At 39.1% G+C, this 15330-nt stretch overlaps 2 protein-coding genes and 1 long non-coding RNA gene across 4 annotated transcripts in view; 2 read left to right on the top strand and 1 right to left on the bottom strand.

Moving 5' to 3' along the window:
* The first annotated feature begins 152 nt into the window (after positions 1-152).
* On the top strand, positions 153-4557 carry LOC308403843 (3-oxoacyl-[acyl-carrier-protein] reductase FabG). The gene is made up of 8 exons (XM_080893620.1): positions 153-222; positions 462-632; positions 1621-1799; positions 2979-3072; positions 3187-3256; positions 3352-3388; positions 4082-4145; positions 4303-4557. Exons 1-8 carry the CDS (start codon positions 199-201, stop codon positions 4459-4461), a joined length of 798 nt encoding a protein of 265 aa, XP_080749746.1. The 5' UTR covers positions 153-198; the 3' UTR covers positions 4462-4557.
* Positions 4558-4711: 154 nt separating this feature from the next.
* The window catches only part of col27a1b (collagen, type XXVII, alpha 1b), a 66775-nt gene continuing 56156 nt past the window's right edge, over positions 4712-15330 (bottom strand). Inside the window, exons 42-61 of one of the 2 annotated variants that reach the window (XM_080893619.1) lie at positions 14419-14475; positions 14276-14329; positions 14117-14170; positions 13953-14006; positions 13759-13812; positions 13570-13677; positions 13386-13493; positions 12490-12597; positions 12347-12400; positions 10856-10918; positions 10639-10692; positions 10501-10536; positions 9980-9997; positions 9809-9844; positions 9151-9177; positions 8987-9052; positions 8632-8800; positions 8424-8533; positions 7282-7500; positions 4712-6250 (exon numbers count right to left, since the gene is read on the bottom strand). In XM_080893619.1, the coding sequence (XP_080749745.1) occupies positions 6104-6250; positions 7282-7500; positions 8424-8533; positions 8632-8800; positions 8987-9052; positions 9151-9177; positions 9809-9844; positions 9980-9997; positions 10501-10536; positions 10639-10692; positions 10856-10918; positions 12347-12400; positions 12490-12597; positions 13386-13493; positions 13570-13677; positions 13759-13812; positions 13953-14006; positions 14117-14170; positions 14276-14329; positions 14419-14475 (1596 nt within the window). In that variant the 3' untranslated portion in view covers positions 4712-6103. Of the gene's footprint in view, positions 6251-7281; positions 7501-8423; positions 8534-8631; positions 8801-8986; positions 9053-9150; positions 9178-9808; positions 9845-9979; positions 9998-10500; positions 10693-10855; positions 10919-12346; positions 12401-12489; positions 12598-13385; positions 13494-13569; positions 13678-13758; positions 13813-13952; positions 14007-14116; positions 14171-14275; positions 14330-14418; positions 14476-15330 lie in introns of both variants that reach the window. The other variant, XM_080893618.1, reaches the window with a different exon arrangement.
* On the top strand, positions 7373-10599 carry LOC308403845. The gene is made up of 3 exons (XR_013972978.1): positions 7373-7507; positions 8377-8525; positions 10462-10599. It is a non-coding gene; the product is annotated as an uncharacterized lncRNA (long non-coding RNA).

Below are 15330 nucleotides of genomic sequence, written 5' to 3'. Positions count from 1 at the left end.
AAAAAAAAAAAACTTTTATAATAAAAACATTTTTGATTTTAGCATGTTTTCACAATATGTTTTACATGCAGCATCTTTTCCGCGAGAGTCCGCTTAACATCTTGTAGTCCTAAGAACTAGTTTGAACTACAAATGACTTATTGCGTCACATTGCGTCATCAGTAGTGGACAACTGTCACGCGGACCCTGGTAGAAATCATGGCTACAGGTGATGCGTTTAAAGTAAGTTTATTGCCTTGCGTGGGTTTACAGTCCTTCATGGTTGCTCATTTATGAGTTTGGTCATGTATTTATTATTATTCATTTATTTTATCCAGGCGAAAACTCATTGAGAGTTACATTTAACTTCCAAGAGGGACCTGGCTAATAAGGGCAACAAAAATGAACGAAATCCGGGCTTATTTCTGCAAGTTAAGATACCTTGGAGAAAGACTTGGAAGTGTTTTTGCTGTGCATTGTAGGTGTCATCTCTGAAGGGGAAAGTGGCCCTGATAACAGGCGCCAGCTCGGGAATTGGAGCCGGTACGAGCGTCCTGTTCGCTAAACTCGGCGCTCTGCTGGCTCTGAACGGCCGCGATGTGGAAAACCTCAACAAAGTAGCCAAAGAATGCACAGACTGTGGAGCCGACGAGGTACATAACGTAGTATGCTTCATATATATATGCACACACTTCCATAATGTAGTTGAATAAACACAAGTTGGATGCTGTAATAAAAATATTATACTTTTATACATTTTCTAGCGGTTGGTACAACCTCCTGTGACCTCCTGGTGGTGAATTTAATGACCAACAGCAGGTCAATTTAATGAGCAGAACTAAGTTATTAAACAATTTTAGTGTTTGTAACTACATCAGAATTACAAAAACAAGCATAGAGATGCATATACCTACTTACTGTATACTTTGTAAGTTACACCTTACTAGTAGCTTTTTTGCCTTCACAACTACCTTAAATCTTCACGGCATAGATGCAAGAACATACAGGAAACATTTTGGAGATTTTGGTCCATATTGACTTGATAGTGTCAGACAGCTGCTGCAGGTTTGTCTCCTGCATGTCTATTTTACAAATCTCCCATTTCACCACAATGCCAGAGCTCATCTGTTGGACTCTGGTCATTTTGGAGGGCATTTGAACAAAGTGCAAAGTCATTTTCATGTTCAAAGTGTGTCAAGAAAACACTATTACACCTTCAGCAGCAGCCTGAACCTTTGATGCTATGCAGGATGGATCTGTGCTTTCATGTTGTTTACGCCAAATTCTGAGCCTACCATCCAAAGCAGCAGGAATGGCACCTGCTGTGGTACCCTGTGTGGTCTTCTGCTGTGGTAGTCCATCTATTTCAAGGTTTAATGTGTTGCATTTAGTAATACTCTAAATACTCAGAGACTGACTAATTAGATATTTGCATTGTAACTAACAAAGTGACTGGTGAGTGTAAAGAAGCAGTTTTTAAGGCTGGTGCCACTATTGTTATTACTTGACCATTATTTGTGCCATTAACAAAACAGTTTGTTCTGTATTTACTGTTACTTTAGTGTTGAAGGCATACATTTTTGTCAACTTTATAACTAATTTAAAAACCAGTTCTTAATGAAAGGTTGTGTGTGCATGCAGCCTCTACTCGTTCCTGGAGACCTGACTGATGAGGAGATTGTAAAAAGCACGGTGGAGAAAACTATCGCTCACTTCGGCCGGCTGGATGTGCTGGTCAACAGTGCTGGCATACTGGCAATGGGCAGCATCGAGACAACAGACCTGGCTCAGTATGACAAGGTCATGAACGTTAATGTGAGGTAGGAGACCTGGCTTTATGTAGGAGATGTATTGGTGTCAGTTTCACAAAGCCATATAGTTGTTGATTATCAGAATCAGAATCAGAATACTTTATTGATCCCTGGGGGAAATTATTTTTTGTTACAGTGCTCCATTTTAAACCAACATTAAGACAAGACAGACAATACACTAACTAAGAATAGTACAATATATACATATATATACATACATACATACATAAGTCACTCATAAATAATAGTTGGAAAAGAAACATGTGTAGTTGTAGCAGCAAACAGCGTGTTAAGTGGATGCGTTGTACAGGGAGATGGCCACAGGCAGGAATGATTTCCTGTGTCGTTCAGTGGTGCTTTTCGGTAATCTCAGTCTCTCACTGAACGAGCTCCTGTGACTGACCAGCATGTCATGGAGTGGGTGGGATTAAAGAAGAGGTTAAATATAAAACTGGGAAAGAGAAATCATTTATTACATGGCACTCTTCATATATTAAGAATATCTTTATAATAATGATACTTGTCAACCTGTGAGGGTATTTTTTAAGATGCTGCATTTGAATACAACTGAATATGATATTTATTTTATTTAAATATTCTAAACTGTACGTGACGTTTAACAGTTAATATTTTATTATTTTGTGAGCAGTTTAGCAGTGCTTTCTCTTTAACGTGTGCATGCGTGCTTGAAAAGTAGAATTAAGCATGTTTAACCATTTTTCCACACCATGGACACAATGAAGCTGCATGTATGAAAATGTGAGGCTGTTAAAATATAAAATGTTAAACAATTGATAAGAACACGGTATCCTTTTGAAGTCGATTTTTTTAACATACTTAGGATGGCCAATCCTTCTAATGTAGGATCCATTTAGTCCTACATTAATTCTATTGTGCTGTAAAAACAGGTTGGAATTCACAAGCAGAAAGTGAATTCTGTGCAAATACAGATTTAACACTGCCATTATCGACAGGAACATTATCTCAGTAGAACCATTCATCAGCTGTCTAGACTGGATGTAGCCTGATTAATGTAGGCCTTGGTGAGATACTGCTTTTACTACAATGGTGAAGCCAATCACAGATGTCAGGATGTTAACTGACCAAGCACTGGTTATTATACTGAGTCATAACTGCATATTTAATGTTCAAAGACTTTTAAAAGTAATTTTAGTTCATATATTACAGATCTATATACCACCTGACCCAACTTTGTGTACCGCACCTGATCAAGACCAAAGGCTCCATCGTCAATGTATCCAGTGTGAACGGACAGAGATCAGTGGGTACTCTGCATGTAGACGCAATATTTAAACAGCACCATCCATATGAAATATCTTTATGAACTTATGTGTTATAAAGCATCTTCAAAGAAGTGTAATTTTTCTCTCTGTAGTTCCCTGGTGTGTTGGCCTATTGCATGTCCAAGGCTGCTATTGATCAGTTTACACGTTGCATAGCACTTGGTGAGCTCTTTATTACCTTCATGTGGACAGCAATATAAAAGTTTGCATTGGCATATAAGAATGGCCCATCATATAACTACTTTTTTAAATTTCAGAGCTGGCATCAAAGCAGGTTAGAGTGAACTCTGTCTGGTAAGTGCAATAAACATGTTATCGTTGCACAGGTTCAGATTTATGATCACATTCATTTCTCATTCTTCTTTTAATAAGAAGTTTTTCAAACGTGCAGTGCGGCCCTTCACATTTTCAGATTTTCAGCGGATAGTGCTGATAAAAGTGAAAATAGTGAAAATAGCACAAGCAAAGTGGGCATCATATGCCTCCTGCCTGCTCTAACGATGCAGCACCCTGGTTTAAACCAAACAAAGAATTTGACATCTCAAGCAACTCCCGTGGGCGGCTGTGGCTCAGGTGGCACAGCAAGTCATTTCCCAATTGGAACGGTCAGTGGATCAATCTCTGACTCATCCAGCCTCGTGCCGAAGTGTTCTTAGGCACCCCTGATGCATCCATCGGAGTGCGAGTGTGCGCGCCACTGTTACAAAGTGCTTAGAAAGCACTGTGTGATTTTGTGTGTGATTGGGTGGATGGAACTTGCAGTAGAAAGTGCTTTGAGTGCTCAACTGAATAGAAAGGTGTTGTATAAGTATCAGTCCATTTACCTGCTGCTGTGTGCTACAAAGAAGGGGCAACTTCAAACTCCTGAACTGGTTCTCCAAACTTTTTCAAGAGTCCATGTGTGAAAACTGCTTTCAATTCTGTGCTGTTTGACTGTCCAAAACTCTGATGGGGAGAAAAAATTCATTTCTGATTTTATTTGTTCAGTCCTGGTGTGATCATCACCGATGTCCACAAGAGAGCGGGACTAAATGACGAACAGTATACCCAGGTAATATTTACTGTATTCAGCTGAATAAATATGTATAGAATCTCAGTCATGCAACTCAAGTCATCTCAAATGTGAGGATCTATTTCTTTAACTTTTTTTAGCAACAGAACCAAAAGTGTAGCATTATTTTCTTATTGTTTTATGTTTTTACCACCAGTTTCTTGATAAGTGTAAGCAGACCCATGCCCTCGGTCGACCAGGCGAGGTGGAAGAAGTGGCCCACAGCATTGCTTTCCTGGCATCTGATGCTGCCAGCTTCATTACTGGAGTCAACCTGCCAATTGATGGCGGCCGTCATGCCATGTGCCCGAGATAAGACCGTGTATGTACAGCATCCTGTACAAACATGGTCTTAACTGGTCTTATCAACACCCATACAGCACTCTGCTAATATAACACTTTTAAACCTGGAGTCTGTCTGTGTTTTTGAATTGCGTAAGACTGCAGTAACATTGCCCCTAATGGCATTAAAATTTAAATGATGATGAAAGCTGCTAGAGAAAAAAGACATCACAGACACCATTTACCTTCATCTGTACAATGGTAGTAGTGGCTGGCACGACATCAAATTTCCAGGTGTGAAATGAACAAAAGGAAAGTAAAGTGTCACAAACAGGCAGTTTAAATGCATTTATTTTGTTGCGTTTGAAAATTTTCCTTTGAAGAAAAACTCGGAAAGCTACTTATCAACAAAGCTTTCAGACTTTTTATCGAATTACCTATCGAGGCGTTAGACTTAAACGTCTGTGCAGACCAAAACAATGTTAGCTTGTGTACCATGGTAGTTAAGAGTTGTATAGTGTAAAAACAAAAAAAATATCCTCTGAGTCGTTATCATTATTGCATATTTCAGTAAGAACCTTTAAACCTCCGAATGACAAAAAAATAAAATACAATCCTAAAACGGTGCCTAGTTTGAAGATTTTAAATAATCTTTAAATAGAATCCACTGATAATAAATGTTGCATAGCTATACATTTACATTTTGACAAACTTAAATTATTTTGTCAGAATCATACAAAGAATATTGAAAACGGTAATACCTTGAAAATATAATTTAAGAAATTTGGCCTGTATGTATACGTAACAGTCTTCCCTTTAAAAGCACAGACCTAGCTTTGCTGACAAGAGTTTATCATACGCGTGTCGACTGCGGCAGCACCAGGTGTCACCTCTGTGTCATCCCAGATCATATCAGGCAACGACTTGTTTTGCTGCGGGATGGGAGGAACAGAACGAGGTAGCATCTTGACACTTTTTTTTTCAGTTCACACGAGAAATCTTTGCTCCACCTTGACATTTAAGGCACCCCACAGCAGTTATTTGTGTGAAGATATCCGCATAAATGTGGTGTCTCGTAGCACTGGACAGTTAATAGAGGCTCAAAAAGACTTACCTGGAGACTGTGTGTGTGTGCTTGAAGCACACTATACCTGAATGAGTGATATGACATTGATACGGTGTATCCTTAAAGGCTGTGTAACAATAACTATTGCACTTTATCTTACAATATACAGTACATATACATGTTTAAATAATACTTAAACGTTGAAAGAAGGAGTAACTGAATTTGAACTGTTCTGTATTTCCATACAAGTCAGACCGTGAAGAAACTATGATACACCGTGGTCTGAGAGATGACAGAAATGAGACGTTCATAATACTTCCTTCCAAAAGGGGCATCCAGGTCTTGTGTCACACAAACAAGTCTCTAACAAAAGGAGCTTATTGTGTTGCATATGCTGATTAGTGCCAGAAGTCTTATCTCTGCGATTCCAACGGGCCTTCTTTATCTGGCGCCCCTCCTGTTTCTGCAGTCCAAGCATATTTTGGGGAGAAAAAAAATGGGAGGTTGTTTTTTTTGTGTTTTTTTCTTTTTTGCAAATCACTGAAGTGCTGTTCTCCCTAATCCAAAATCTTCCATGAAGTCACTGCTTTTAGGAGCGTGCCACAGTCATTTATAAGAAGCACACAGGTCCAACCTCTAGGTGATAGTGTGCCCCGGGCTCTGCAGTTGGGAGGTTGTGCACATCCACTATGGGGAGTAAGTTTGGATCCTGGCTCTGGAAGATAAAATGCGTCTGATGCCAGCGCCCATCCTTGATCTGAAAGCCAGATTTGCATAGTGTTATGGGATATAATCACAAAATTACATGAAAGAATCAGTTCTCCGTCGCCTGGCGTCATTTCTATATTGACACAATTTTATCAGCTCATTTTCAGATATCCATCACTGTCTTCAAAACCAGTGCAAAAAGAGGTAAATGGAATTTAACTGGGCCCCTCACTGAAAAAGCAGTCTATTCTCGATAATCCTCAGACGTCACTGGGAATAATTTTAATTGGAATGACTTTCTACCAAAGAAATGCTCCTTCCAGAAACTACTGACAAAGAGTTTTGTGGATTATCCAAAGTAACCGGGACAGGATTTATGGAAAGAAGGCTAATGCTGCATTCCTTTTTTTGAGCACATCAAACCAAACTGCATTAACCCACAAAATATTAGGTTGAATATTGAAGAATGGAGCTGGGGTGAGAAGGTGATTAGCTTTGTGAAGCATGAAGGCTTAAAGAAAAAAACTAAACAAAAAACTTGGTTAACCAGTATCTCTGTATAACTGATGAAACAGCCAACTGGCTGTTAAAACATTAAGTTATGTTTTTAGAGGAACTTGTCATAAAGTCTTTAAAGCACGTGATGCTCTATAACAGCGGTCCCCAACCTCCGGCCCACGGACCGGTACCGGTCTGTGAGTCATTTGGAACCGGACCGCAAGAGTTGAGGCTCGGGTGTGAAATTTATGGTTTTCAACGTTATTTTTTTTAGTGTTTTTATCATTAACTCGGTTTCCCTGGGTCTTTTCCTGTCTTATGAATGAATCTTCTTTTTTTGGTACCGGTACTAGTTTTATTTTGTTGTATTTATCCGCGACACCTTAAAGGCCGGTCCGTGACAATATTGTCGGACATAAACCGGTCCGTGGTGCAAAAAAGGTTGGGGACCGCTGCCCTAAAAGGAAAAAAAAAACATTTTTTGCTTTGTACAAAAAACCCCAACATACATTAATAATACAATTAAGACCAAAGTACTGAGTATTGCATTGACTTCAGTGCCATAACGGTAACGACGCATACCCAGCAGTCATCTCTGGGTATGAGCGGCTGCAGGAGGTCTCCTGCTCCAATCCTCTCCCCTGTCCAGGCCTTGAAGCTTACAGCTGTGGATGAACGTTGCAGCGAAGGCCCTGCTGCCCACACAGACATGTTGAGGCAGTGAATGATGATGTGCTGCACAGCCTCAGTGCTCAAAAGGTGGATGAAGTTCATCTGGATGCGACCGACCCCGGTGTCCAACTATAAAGTAAGTAGATTTTTCTCAATGCATTTAAATGTGAAAAGGTCAAGTTCAGAATCTGGACGACGTGGTGTTATGACAAACTAATTTGCTGTATACTGAGTGTATTGGCTTCATCTTACATCATTTACTCTTTTTGACCATGATTTTTGAAGTAAATGTACTATAGTACGTTCAGAAAAGCAGTTAAACTAAGATAAATGATAGCAACCCCTAACAATTGTTAATTTACAATTAAAAATAACCAATTGTTAGTCTTTCTAATGGACAGACTTGAGCACAATCTGTTTGGATGTTGATAACAGACTGCAGCTCTGCTATGAATCTGAATGAAGTACATCTGGATCACAGATTGTACCTTAATTATGACTATCTAACCCTGTTATTATATTCACAGTTTACCAAGGAAATAGATCAGTCCATATTTGTGTTATTGTGTGCCATTCGGTGTTTTGTTGCAATATCTTCAAGCTGAAATGACAAAAGAATCAGTGGATAAAGGGTATTTTCAGAGTCTGAGGATTTACTTGCCAACTCAGTGTGTGTTTGATGATGACTTGGCCAAGTCTGAAGACCAAATGTGATGCCTTAAGATTCACTACGACTGTGATCTTTCCAAATAGTCCTAGAGTTTATTGTGCAGAGCCAGAAATTGAACAGCTGTGCTCCTTTATTTATTGCACGAGTGTCATTATGCACACACATGGCCCATCTTAAACCCCAAGCCTCTCTACTTTTTCAGAAATCTTTCTGAAGCCAACACGAGGAAAACATTTTCCACAAGGACACTAGTGGATTTGATATTTACCCACCGTCTGCATAGTATTCAAAGCAATCTTGTCTGTATCTAAGTGACATGTATTTACATTTTACAGGATATTGTATCTAGCTGAGGCAAATGGATACAAATAGATAACCTAACCTTGGAAACTGTGAGAGGCTTCAGGCAAGTTTGTCCTCCACCAGTGAAGTTGCAAGTCACCTCAATCATGTCAGCTACGCATCCGAGGTTTGGATCAATCCAGTAAGTGCCTTTCAACATGAAGGAAGGATGGGAGAACAACCCTTAACTACATAAACAGAGACCATATGTGCGCAGAAATGATGGTCCTGTTTAAATATTTCCTCACCGTCATACATCTTCTGCTCACAGTTGTAGAGATCTCTGCAGATTCGGGCAGGATTGTCGCGGGTTCCCAGCGGGTTCTTAAGACTCTGGATCAGAGTGCTGAGATGCTGCAGCATCTTAAATATCTCATTGCCCTGGTCTAACATGGGCAGGTCCATGCTCGGATAATTCTAATTTGCACATAAATAAATCACTTGAGGTTTTGAAATTTGTCTTTAAGTACATGAAACTTCATTTCATTGTTAACTGTTGGTTTATTTGTAGCTATTCTTGAAAACTGTGATAGTCATGACTATATTCTGTACTGCTGCAGTGACCCAATTAACTTTAGCTGCATAGTTTCCATCAATACAAACCTCTTGTCTCAGTGCAGCATGAGAATCAATAATGACTTGAAAAGCAGCACCGAGGGCTTCATTTCTCTGCCAGAAAAAAAAAGTAGCAAGGCATGAAGGTAACTTGCATTATGTGATTAATCCCAGAAAAATCCAGTTTAACAAAACAGGTGAAACACACTTACAAGTGAAAGGGCAGAACTGGGACGCCCCTAGAAAACAACAGAAAAAAACCTGTTATATTACAACTTATTTTGTCTTATCTGCATTTATGTAACAACAGCCGTTTAGTGCATTTGTGTTCATGAAACAGTTCTGTAAATCCTGATCTACCCTGTCGGTGGTGGTGTTTAATTTTCTCCCAACGTGCAGATAAGACACAATCATGAATGCAGAGGAAATGAGGCATGAAAAAGCAGGAAATAAAGCGTATCAAATGCAGAAAAGAAAAGCTGCTAGCCAAAAGCTATTTGTATTAGATCACAGTGGGGGGAAAAGCAGGTGTAACTAGTTAGATTATCCTGTAAATAGCACCGTATGTTTATAGTTTAAAGTGTACATGTACAAATGACTTTTTACTCTTCAAATTATTTTCCAGCAGACTTAAAGGGAATCCCACGTTTTCCTACTTTTTACTCTCAGCGTGTCTCAGTCTGTTCTCCCACTAAATCATCCTGTCTTTGCCAGAGATCAATTAATTTATTTATATTTTCTGGAAAATACAAGTCATCCATTTCAACTAAACATAATTTTCCCTGGCATTTCCCCCCACACGCATGAAACATCAAAATCAACCCCAGATTGTCTGAAACAGAAATCTGCCTTAGAAAAAGAAGAACTCACGGTTGGTCCAGGTGGTCCACGAGGACCAGGAGATCCCTAAAAAGTTCCATTCACACATTAGGCTTCAAAATATTTATAACTTGGCTTTTATAAAAAGTGATTAAGGTCATTTATTTCTTTTCATGCTTTAAAAAAGTAATGTAAAAGCTACAGATATGATTAATTACTCACTCTAGGTCCCTGCGTCCCCTGTTAGAGAGATGAAAGCAATACAATCAATATAAGTGCAGAGACGACTTTATATTATCTTGTACAGTGTAATGGCATCTTAGTGCTACCAATTCAACAGACAGTCTTTATCTACTGTATTTTGAATTGCCCTCTTGCTTCTTTGCAAGCCTACACTCAGAAATCTTATTTCCACACAGCAAATCCTATTTCCACACAGCAAACCCATACATGAATGTTGTTGGCGTTTTAAGAGTGAGGTTGCGAATTATCCCTGTGTATGAGCACTCAACAAACCTCTTAAAAAGCTTGAGAGGAGCAAGCAGCCAACATTTATCACCCTGACAGGATTTCCACAGCAGCTAAGTGTCACTGTGAGTGTAACAACAAACAGTGGAACACAATAGGAAATGAAAAGTCCTGAGGGCAAAGGAGGCTGAGCGGTGTGCTGTCTCCATACTAAGTATCCTATTCTGTGCTCACAGTAAAGACAGAAAAGGATTCATCAAAACAGCGCCACGCACCGTCTCCCCTCGACTTCCTTTGTCACCCTGGGGTCCCTGATGGAGAGAAACAAGACAAAGGATCACTCCATCATTGCCAAAAAACCAGGGAGAAGTCACATAAAGCTTGGCACATGGGATGACATACGAGGTACATACAGGATGACCGCTGGGGCCAATGATGCCAACGGGGCCCAAAGCACCCTCCATACCCTGGAAAGCAGAAGCATGTAAGTGACTGAGGACGGATGATGTAGCATCTGATGAAGCGGTACTTAATTTTCATGCCAAGTGTGCAGTTTGTGAGAGTTCAGTGCACAGAAATTGGCTGAAATACTGCACCAAGTTGCCAAACTACCGTTAATCTTCATCTTACCATCAAACCACGTGGTCCTTTTGGTCCCTGTATTCCTGCTGGGCCAGTGTCTCCTGGAGGTCCCTAGAAACAAGCCCAAGAAAAAAAAGACAATAGTATTTGTATTTCTTTGTCTAAACCAAACATGTTATTTAAAGTAGTGAGAATACATCCAAAGCTGTGTGCTACATGTGGGAAACTGGATGATGGGAAACCCTGATTCTCATGATATTGTCTGATGTTGATATGTTTAAACAGCTATATGCCAGTTTTAAACTGTCCTCCATCACCATTAAAGCTGCTGAAGAAATGTCTCTAGCTGCAATTCATTAAGAAGCAGGTCTAAGATTGTGTCTGTGTCAAAGCCCCATGTGCATTAAATTTATACATCTACTATTATAATAGTCATTTTATAATATTAATACAGTAAAATAATGTTTTACCGCACTATACAGATCAGCAGATTATTTTCTCAAACAAACAAAACGATGTTTTTAATATCAGGTTTAAAAAGTTGCTTTAGAAATTTTGTGTGGATTTACCTTAGATTGTGTAAAAAGCAACTTAGCTTCAAGGTGTTAGCATCTCTTTTTTTGCAGAGGTAAGAGTACAAACAAACACTACATCAATTAGGCAGCTTTTTAAATTAATAAACAGTTATTCTTCAAGTATGTAAGTTGTTAAAAATTACTTTTTTAAACGAGCAGTCTGGAATCTAAAGCTAAGCGGTTTACAAGCACAGAACACAGCAGCGCAGAATATTCTTATAAATCTAAAGTTTGGTTTCACAAACATGGAGGTGCTGTTACAGATGTGCTATTTCAAACATTTATCCAACAGGTGAACAGCACATGCGCTGACAGTTTTCCTTTTAAATATGTATATAAAAAAGGAGTAAATGGTTTGAAGCACAGTGTTTTACAGAAGCCCTGACCATAAAAAGTGCCATTACAAAAACACTACATTTTACACTTATTACAGTTATCAATATTGTTGACATTACAAACGTAACATCACTCCAGAACTTGTCATGCTTTAACTATTCTTGCCCATTTCTTCTGAGTAAGTACGACCATTATAAACTCTACCGAGCACCGGCACAAAGCTCATGCGCTCGACACTCCTGTTCAACTCCCCACTGCAGGAAAATATCCAACATCACTCTCAGGGTTTTAAATTAAAGACTCAGACTCCAATAAAGCCTATTCTGTTTCTTCAGCTTGTAATGATATATACTTCAGCAGTGCTGTAAGTAAAACTTATGGTGTAGCAGATGTCATCCTGAGGCATGTTACAGTAATACCAAACAGCTTTCATGTCTAATATTTCCAAAAATCATATAATATTATGCAGCTCTCGACAACTTAAGACTAAAAAAGTTTTTCAGCCTTAAGGTGACTTAAACCCACAAATTACTTTAATAAGCCTATTCTAAAGGTTAAAAACTTTATTCAGTCTAAAAATGTTGGCCTGAGGTCATCACTTCTAAATGGAGAATGTGTAGAAGCTTACCTTTGGTCCAAAGAGACCAAACACCCCCGGAAATCCTTGTTCACCAGTATCCCCCTAATAAAAAAGAAGGAAGGGAAAGTATGGATATATTGCCTAGCAAAAGAATGCTGTCCTATAAAGGAATTTGAGTTGTCAGCCCTCACCAGTTGCCCTTTAACTCCCTGATCTCCTTGTTTTCCTGGTAATCCCATCCCGCCAATGGATCCTCTCTTCCCTGCTGGACCAATTTGTCCTGGGAGCCCCTTCTCGCCCTATAGAAGAAATGCAATCACACGAGAATCGTTTTTACATCCATGCCATAACCTCTATATAGATACTTTAACAAAAATACAGAAGTCACTATAGTTCAGCGAGCACCTACTTCATGTTTTCTGTGATAAGGCACTGCTAATTGCATTTAGTGTGGTCCCTAATCATGTAGCAAGTATCAGTAGCAAAACTTAACTTAAAATACAGTTGTGCTGGCCTGTTGCTTTCTCGTTTGGGTGTCCCTTAAATCGGTTTAGATTTAGATGCAGAAGAACCAAGCTACAGTTCATCAAAACTTGGCATGTTTATGTTTAGATCATCACATATAACAAAATTAGAATGCAACTTGATGCCCTGAGTGGGGCAGCGAGGTGAAAACTGTCCAATGCTTCAGATCTCATAAATACAGCCTCTCTGTTTGTCTTGCATATTTGCATCTTATATAATATTTGCAAGGACATGCAAACAAAAACTGTGGCAATTCATTGATACTTTCCAACACAAACTTCCCGACATTATTGCAATGGATAGTAGGTCTTCTGAGAAACAGTATAAAGACTTTATGCAGCATTCAGCCTTTGAAATTACATAAGGCTCCACATATAAAGGCAGCATTATGTTGCTGAGGGAGGCATTTATAGCAGATTAAAAGCTTTCTGGCAATTACGAGTAATATCAGCAACAATTTTGCCTGCACTGCAGTCTATAAAGATTCTTATGCTGTTAACATGTTCCTTATGAATATGATCAAAGCCAGGCAAGCTGTCAAGCATCATTTCATCATCATCACCTTTGGACCAAAGGATCCTTGATTTCCAGGAAGCCCTGTTACACCCTTTTCACCCTGCTGCCCAGGTTTTCCAGGAAAGCCCACGTTTCCATCTTCTCCTTGCTCCCCCTAAATACAGGAGGCAATCAATGAGCAATATTTTCTTTTCATTCAATGAAACAGGCATCACTGACAGTGTCTTCACCTTAACGCCTTTACTTCCATCTATGCCAGGCTGGCCATCCATACCAGGTGGACCCTCAAGTCCCTCCCTCCCAACAACCCCACGTGGACCAGTGGAGCCCTCGGGACCCTTGGACGATCAGAAAACTTTATGTTAATGTTTAAGTTAAGGTTTCATTATATAAGCAGACAAGGAGTTTGTCCAACTCACTGGTGGCCCTTTGGTACCAGATGCACCTCTTGCCCCTGATTTTCCTTTCTGACCCTGAAACACAAAGAATTCATGTCAAGGTTCAGACATGGGTACATAAAAGAAAATACAGTAATAATAATATCCCAGTAATATTGGAAGAGGTGATTAAGTTACTCATAAATGTAAAATCTTGCAACTATTTATGTCCTTACTTGGTCACCTTTGGATCCTTTCAGTCCTGGTTGTCCCTTTGGTCCAGGTTTCCCCTGAAATGATTATTAGTGTTTGATTTAAAGATTGCAGTTTTTTTTATGGACAATTTTACACAATATTCATACAACTGAGTTTTACAGTTTACAAGAAAAAGTATACTTACAGGAAGGCCAGGGGCACCAGGATCCCCTCTTGCTCCATCAAAACCTATTTGACCCTGAAAATGTTTATTTTCTTCATTTCAATGCTGATTTTAACCCCGTTTGCACCAAAAATAATGTAAAAAGAGGAGCATATCACTTTTTTTTAAAACTTTACTTACAGTCTGCCCTGGGTCACCTGGTTCTCCTCTCTCTCCTCTGTCTCCAGGACGGCCCTGGATTAAGATTGGAAAACATAATAAACAATCAGGAAGAGCACACAGAGAACCAGCACTTGAAAAACTGCTAAATCTCGGAAACTCACTCTGTCACCTTCAGGACCTGGGAGACCTTCTAATTTGCTGTCATCCCCCTGTTCACCCTAATTGAGCAACATAGAAAAAAAAACAACTGCAATCAGTAGATTTTCCCTTAAATCCAGCAGTCTTTGCAAAATCAATGCATGCTTTGTTTGAAACACATGGCTTGCTCTCTTTATATGGATGGCAAATCATTACATGCACTATTACCCACAATGATTCCATTTTACATAAATGGAGCCAATATTTGTTCCAGGGTCTTTATGAGATTCATTAAACAATAGCCACAGATATGTGTATAATTTTAATAGGTATGTGCTGTGCATGTATCAAATGAAATAAATAATTGAAGAGCCCAGAAAGGAAAATAAAAAGCTGAAGTATAATTAGGGCTGAGCAGGGGCCAAGTAAATGAACGAAAATGTACTGTAGCAAAAATGATAAAAACAGAACTGTGACAGATCTGTATTTATCTGCACTATTTTTTATTGACAGTCATAAATTTTGCAATCATCCATGTGATTGGATGATATTGATTTAATTAGAGCACAAGCATAGCCATCATATCTAGGATATTGGCAAAGGGAAAATGACAAATATCCACATCCAGATGGCTTCTGCCAAGGGACTAAAAAAATTGCAAATTAGCATCTCACTAAAACTGTGGTGCAGTGAGTTACATTCTATGCTGCTCCTGTCAAATAAACACAAATTATGTGGCTAATCTCGCCAAAATCATGTGCAAAAGAGTCCAGGTGCTTGGCTAATTATATACACTTGATACACTGAGTTAATTGGGTGTGTCCTAGTTCATATCACTGATCAAATTAGAGATGACTTTGGGGATATTGCAAGGACAACAAGATAGACACAGGAAGCACTAATTAGAGACACAACTGAAGTTCAAGTGTATCCCC

Source organism: Rhamphochromis sp. 'chilingali' (genome assembly GCF_963969265.1).
Source record: "Rhamphochromis sp. 'chilingali' genome assembly, chromosome: 10".
In the NCBI taxonomy this organism is placed as follows: domain Eukaryota; kingdom Metazoa; phylum Chordata; class Actinopteri; order Cichliformes; family Cichlidae; genus Rhamphochromis; species Rhamphochromis sp. 'chilingali'.
This window is presented reverse-complemented; position numbering and strand designations above follow the sequence as displayed.

Excerpts from the sequence above, each read along its gene's own strand:
- LOC308403843 (XM_080893620.1), top strand. The coding sequence starts at position 199 with ATGGCTACAGGTGATGCGTTTAAA. Across the intron at positions 223-461 it reads CTACAGGTGATGCGTTTAAA|GTGTCATCTCTGAAGGGGAA; the intron begins GTAAGTTTATTG and ends TGTGCATTGTAG. Across the intron at positions 3,389-4,081 it reads GTTAGAGTGAACTCTGTCTG|TCCTGGTGTGATCATCACCG; the intron begins GTAAGTGCAATA and ends TTATTTGTTCAG.